This window comes from Poecilia latipinna, unplaced genomic scaffold (genome assembly GCF_001443285.1).
Source record: "Poecilia latipinna isolate Pla-1442-1.1 unplaced genomic scaffold, P_latipinna-1.0 Scaffold910, whole genome shotgun sequence".
Classification (NCBI taxonomy): domain Eukaryota; kingdom Metazoa; phylum Chordata; class Actinopteri; order Cyprinodontiformes; family Poeciliidae; genus Poecilia; species Poecilia latipinna.
The window spans coordinates 110,524-116,008 of NW_015113526.1; the positions used below are offsets into that span (position 1 = coordinate 110,524).

Below are 5,485 nucleotides of genomic sequence, written 5' to 3' on the forward strand. Positions count from 1 at the left end.
CCGCCATTAAAAATCAGAAGAAGAAAAAGAAGCGTCTCTCCTTCTTGTTGTCTCGCTGAAGCCAACATGGCGGCTCCTCTGGAGGTGGTAATCAGCAGCGATTCGGGCTCCCAGCTCTGGAACTGCACCGTCTTCGACCTCCACAGCGGCTCCAGCCTGCTCTCCTACCGGGGAGGGAACTCTGCGGCCCGGAGCCTCGCCGTCCTGCGGGGGGAGTTTCTGCTCAGCGCGCAGCTGGGGAAAAACTTCATCAATGTGTGGGAGATCCAGAGGAAGGTAAGGACCCGGCCGAGCAGAGCCGAACCGAGCCGAACAGCCCTGCTAAGCGTTCCCGGACCAGCACACCGAACATCGAGCCTCATATAGCGCGAAAACTCAGAGTCCCGACAGACACCGGAGAGTCCAAGCCGGTACCAGATGAGCCGGATTTTAAAAATCCCGCTTGCTTCCAGAGAGGAATTCAGACAGAAACCGAACCTGATGGTTCTTTGATCCAATAGGAACATGTGAATCTGACCAATAAGCAGTGATGATATAGTTACTTTGAAAAAGTAACTAATCTGATTACTGATTACTCGATTTGGAAAGTAACTAAGTTACATTAAAGGTAATTTTTTTAGTTACTTTCAGCAGCTGATGACAACAACACTCCACCACCTGTGAAAATTACTTTGAGCTTTGCCAAAACTTAATTGCAAGTTATTTTATAATAGTAACATCAACTATGTGTCTCCACTTATAAGGTTGAACTGAAGGGAAGATTGTTTATGGTTACAACAGGACAGAAACAACTTTAGTTATTTGTGTGTGTTTTTCTGTGTTCTAGTATCTGGGAAACTATAAATAGGATTTTAAAGCCCCCCTCCAGCCCCAGCCTCCAGGTTCTGCGTTACAGCCCTGCATTTGGTGTCAGAGCTCAGCACACAGAGCTCCTCCTGCAGCTCCACAGCTCAGATATCCTTCTGCACAGATTTGTGACACTTATCTTAATATGAATTATTATAATGGCGTTTAGTTGCACAACTTTATGGATTCGTTCTTTCGTGGCTGTTTTATTGCGCTGTTCATATTAATCTCAATGTTTGCAGTTTTCTGGAGCGCAACACGAAGCACGACGTCGTTCACAGCAAACATATTAACTTGACATTAACAAAGACACAGCGGGACGGATCATCCGGGAAATGATGGACAGGGAGAGTCTGACTAAGACTAACTGGTCTAAGACATAAAACCCAGACAAATTCTGGGGTTTATGTCTGTTTATTTCTAAGCCCAAAAACCGCAACTCATTAAATCTGCAAGCGACTGTAGAAAAAACAAACAAGCCCAAAGCCGCTTATAATAACCGAACTTGGCGACCAAAACTAAAACTAGTTCCTGTTTTTCCAGCAACGAAATGTGCATCTCGCTCCATTGTTTTCTGTCGCATAGAAACGGCGGTCACTCCCCAAGACGCGTAGAGGAAATAAAATTAAATTAGGAAAGATGATAGTAACGCAAAGTGATTTCGATAACTGTAGTCTGACTACTGCATCTGAAATAGAAACATATTAGATTACTCGTTACTGAAAAAAGTAACGCGTTACTGACATCACCGTCTATAAGGAACATGTGATTTTTTTTTTTTTTTTGAAGTATTATGTGTTTTACTGAGACATGGCTGGCGGATCATATCCGCTCCTCTCTCTGCCAGGCTTCCTGACAGAGATTTTAAGAGTGAGAAAGAAAAGGAGGTGGATCAGCGGTGCTCTCACCAACAGATGGGGTCATCCAGGGTTAGGGTCTTCTCAGCCCAGATATTAAACTCCTGCCAGTCAGTTTCCGTCCGCATTATTTACCAAGAGAGTTCACCGGTGTAATTTTGGCAACTTTTTTTCCCCAATGACAAATATTAAAATATTATAATAAAAAGAAATAATAAAGAATAATTACAGACATTCAGGGTGTTGATGTTAAAGTCTAGAGTAGCGGTTCTCAACGTGGACGGTACCGTCCCCCGGGGTCCGTTCAGAGGACGGCAGGGGGCGCTGGCGGAAAATTTTACAAAAGGGGGACCTTTGGGGGGCGCTTGGTCAAAGGTAAACTTTACACCTTGTATGCACAACAATGCCAGTTTAGACTTTGAGCAACTTGGTAAAACTGTATTGTGTAACATTAAATCATGCTTGGCTGCAACTGTATCGATGGCAGCTCTTCTTCTTCTTCTTCTTCTTCTTCTTCTTCTTCTTCTTCTTCTTCTCCTTCTCCTCCTCTTCAGTGTTTGTAGCTTGTAGCTTCTCTCCTGCTACTAGTAGCTTCACCGCATCAGTTCAGCATCTCACCAGCTGATGACGTTGCTGTGATTCACTTTGTCTGGTATTTTTGTACATATGTTTTGGCAGTTCTGTGATCATGTCAAAGCAGCAACTTATATTAAAAAGTCTTTTATTTCCGTTTGAAAGTTGCCCGCTTCCATGGAAGGACAACAGAAAATCGCTCTTATAAACATGTAATTACTAAAATCACGATACCCTCACTGTGTGTCCCTCTGAAAAATGAACCATTTAAATCAGTGTTTCTCAACCTTTTTTGGGCCAGCGCCCCCTAGAAATAATGTATGCATTTAATATGCATAAATCAATGCCTGAATTTAATATTTATTTATATTATACAAAGACAATTGTTTGTTTTGGATATAATAATTAATGTGTGTTTCTGACCTTTTAGGTTTTTTTGTTGGATCAGAATCGAAGATGGACTTGAATTAATTTATTCTGAGTCAATTGTATTATGTTTTTTTTTTTTACTACAAATCATAAATATAAACTGTAACTGAAAGCACCGTCTCTTACCTGGTGCACAAGCAGAAATCTTGCAGCCTTCAGTCGACTCTGAGCCGATGTTGACCCTTGACCCCTCCTCTGGCTTGGACCTGTTTGTGGCGGACAGGTCTGCCATCTTCCGAGCCGTTTCTGATGGCGGTGTAAAAGTCACATGACCCTGCTGTGTTTACAGGACCAGCTGCAGCAGAAGATCGTCTGTCCAGGTGTGGTCACCTGTCTCACCGCCTCACCTGACGGGGCTTTCCTCGCTGCAGGAGTCGCCGAGGCGGTCTACCTGTGGGAGGTGAGCCTACTGGTTTCCATGGTAGCAATAAGCTTCTGCAGACTGAGTGTGTTTATAAACTCGGTGCTCTGATTGGTCCAGGTGTGCACAGGTAAGCTGCTGGCAGTGCTCAGTCGACACTATCAGGACGTCACGTGTCTGAAGTTCACCGACGACAGCAGCCATTTTGTTTCTGCGGGCAAAGACAACCTGGCACTGGTGTGGAACGTGTGCAGGTAACTCACCTGGTGGTTACCTCGGTAACTGCCGAACCACCTGCCTAACAGGTCACTTCCTGTCTCACCTGTGTCTGTCCCTCAGTGTGGTCCAGATGGATTTAAGCCACGCCCCCGAACCACGCCACGTCCTGTCCCGCCATTCTCTGCCAATCACAGACCTGCACTGTGGTCACATGGGAGCTCAGGCCAGAGTCGCCACATCATCGCTCGACCAGACCGCAAAGGTGAGGCTGAGCGTAGCCCCGCCCCCAGGCAGGAATACATTTGGATTACTGGTGTTAAATTGAGATTATGTTGGTTTTGGGATTATATTCAGATTATACACTAAAATACAGGATTATTCCAGGGAAACAGGACTGTCCTTTGTGCATCTGTCCAGGTGTGGGAGCTCTCCTCAGGTGAGCTGCTGCTGTCCGTCCTCTTTGACGTGGAGATCATGTCGGTAACCTTTGACCCCTCAGAGTACTTCCTGTTCTGTGGAGGACGTGATGGGAACATTTTTCAGGTGTCTCTCTGCAGCCAGGTGAGTGGGAAGGGGGCGGAGTCAGGCGGCCTGGAGGAAACCACGGCAACGCCTCTTGTTAGCCAACAGGAAGTAACGTTCACCTGTAGATGGGACTGAGGGTGCAGAGGTCAGGAAGGGGTCAGCCAGGGGTCAGCCAGGCCCGATCAGGTAGAACTTTCCCTCAACCCGGTACCGTTCTGATGGGACTTTAGCTTCCCATGCATTCCTCACCGAGTCCCAGTGGTCGGGTCTGAGTGTCCAGCGTTTGGTTCTGGTGCCGGGTCCAACCGGCAATAGTTACTGGAAAAGCCCGTCCTGGATTATAAGGGCAACCGATTATTACTGCAGTCGGTCCTTTGAAACAAGAACACGAGACGCATGGATGTTGCCATGACGACATATTCAAGATGTCCGAGCCTGAGTCGGGACTAACTGTTCCCAAACGATCCACTGGAACATTCCCAGCAGGAACATCGGCGCCCTCTGCTGGTCCACATGTGGCAACACATTGGAACCAGTAGGTCCAGTTTGGTCTGGTCCAGTAAAACTAGTTCGATCCAGTTTAGTCCGAGTCAGGCTGGGTTCTGCCTGACGGCGAGAATGGACCCGACTGGTTCTGGAAGTTCTGCTGGGTCTCACTCCGGTTTCTGTCTGCAGAGTCTGAACCGGGAGAAGTCGTTCCAGTCGGACGGCGAGGGAAACCAGGTGTTCAAGGGCCACAGGTGAGTAACCATGGTTACAGTAGAGGCACTACCGGTTCGGGCCCATGGGATGTTCTGACCGGGTTCTCCTTAGGAGCCTGGTCACCTGCCTCTCCGTGTCCATGGACGGGACGCTGCTGCTGTCCGGGTCACAGGACGAGACGGCCCGCCTCTGGGACGTCCAGAGCCGGCAGAGCGTCCGCTGCCTCGCACACAAAGGTAAGCCCCGCCCGCCTCTCTGATCTGCTTCTGGTTCTGACAGGATAAGAGCGGGTCGGATCTGGTCTGGGATTTTCTAATGAACTCCTATAATCCCTGTGGGCGGGACAGACACAGCGTTGCTCCCCGGCCCGGTTCTGCTGTGGGTGGTGAGGATGCCGCTAGAGACGCTCTGATCGGGTTTTCACCTGCCGATCCCGATACCGATCACATGGCTGTTGATGTTTCTCTTTAGGTATAAATGCTACTATGTGATCTGGCAGAACAGAACCACAGATTCATCTAATTTAGGCAAAAACATGCAAAATACCTGCAGGCCCAGTGCAGCAGTTATTCAGTCAAAAAAGCGACATAAAACAGTAAAACATTATTTCACTGTAAGGCTCTCAAAGCCTAAATTATAGACAACATTGCCTGTATCAAATATTGTCAAGTAAAATAGGAAACATTCATTCAAAGTCAAATGCAGGTTGCATTAAAATAATCAACTCTGTTACTAGATCAACCTACCTGACAGCAATAGCATGGCTAGCTGCTTTCTGCTGCTTCTGATTGGCTGTTTCTGGCTGAGTGGTGTAATTCTGCAGAACACCTGGAGGGGGCAGAGCAGCTCCATTTTTTCCAAAGATTATCTGTCTCATGTTAGGACAGCAAAAGTTCTAATACATATGTAAAATCAGCTCACTGTGCTAATTATCTGGGTAGATGGTGACTACATGATAAGACATGATCAGTGG

General features: G+C 47.1%; 1 protein-coding gene across 1 annotated transcript; it reads left to right on the plus strand.

Annotated features, from left to right (window-relative positions):
• LOC106957515 (WD repeat-containing protein 18-like) lies at positions 1 to 4,786 on the plus strand. The gene is made up of 7 exons (XM_015048894.1): positions 1 to 276; positions 2,995 to 3,105; positions 3,187 to 3,320; positions 3,406 to 3,547; positions 3,703 to 3,846; positions 4,486 to 4,550; positions 4,624 to 4,786. The coding sequence occupies exons 1-7, from the start codon at positions 67 to 69 to the stop codon at positions 4,769 to 4,771; spliced, it is 954 nt and encodes a 317-aa protein (XP_014904380.1). The 5' UTR covers positions 1 to 66; the 3' UTR covers positions 4,772 to 4,786.
• The last annotated feature ends 699 nt before the right edge of the window (positions 4,787 to 5,485 follow it).

Excerpts from the sequence above, each read along its gene's own strand:
- LOC106957515 (XM_015048894.1), top strand. The coding sequence starts at position 67 with ATGGCGGCTCCTCTGGAGGTGGTAATCAGCAGCGATTCGGGCTCCCAG. Across the intron at positions 3,106-3,186 it reads AGGCGGTCTACCTGTGGGAG|GTGTGCACAGGTAAGCTGCT; the intron begins GTGAGCCTACTG and ends TGATTGGTCCAG. Across the intron at positions 3,548-3,702 it reads CGCTCGACCAGACCGCAAAG|GTGTGGGAGCTCTCCTCAGG; the intron begins GTGAGGCTGAGC and ends GCATCTGTCCAG.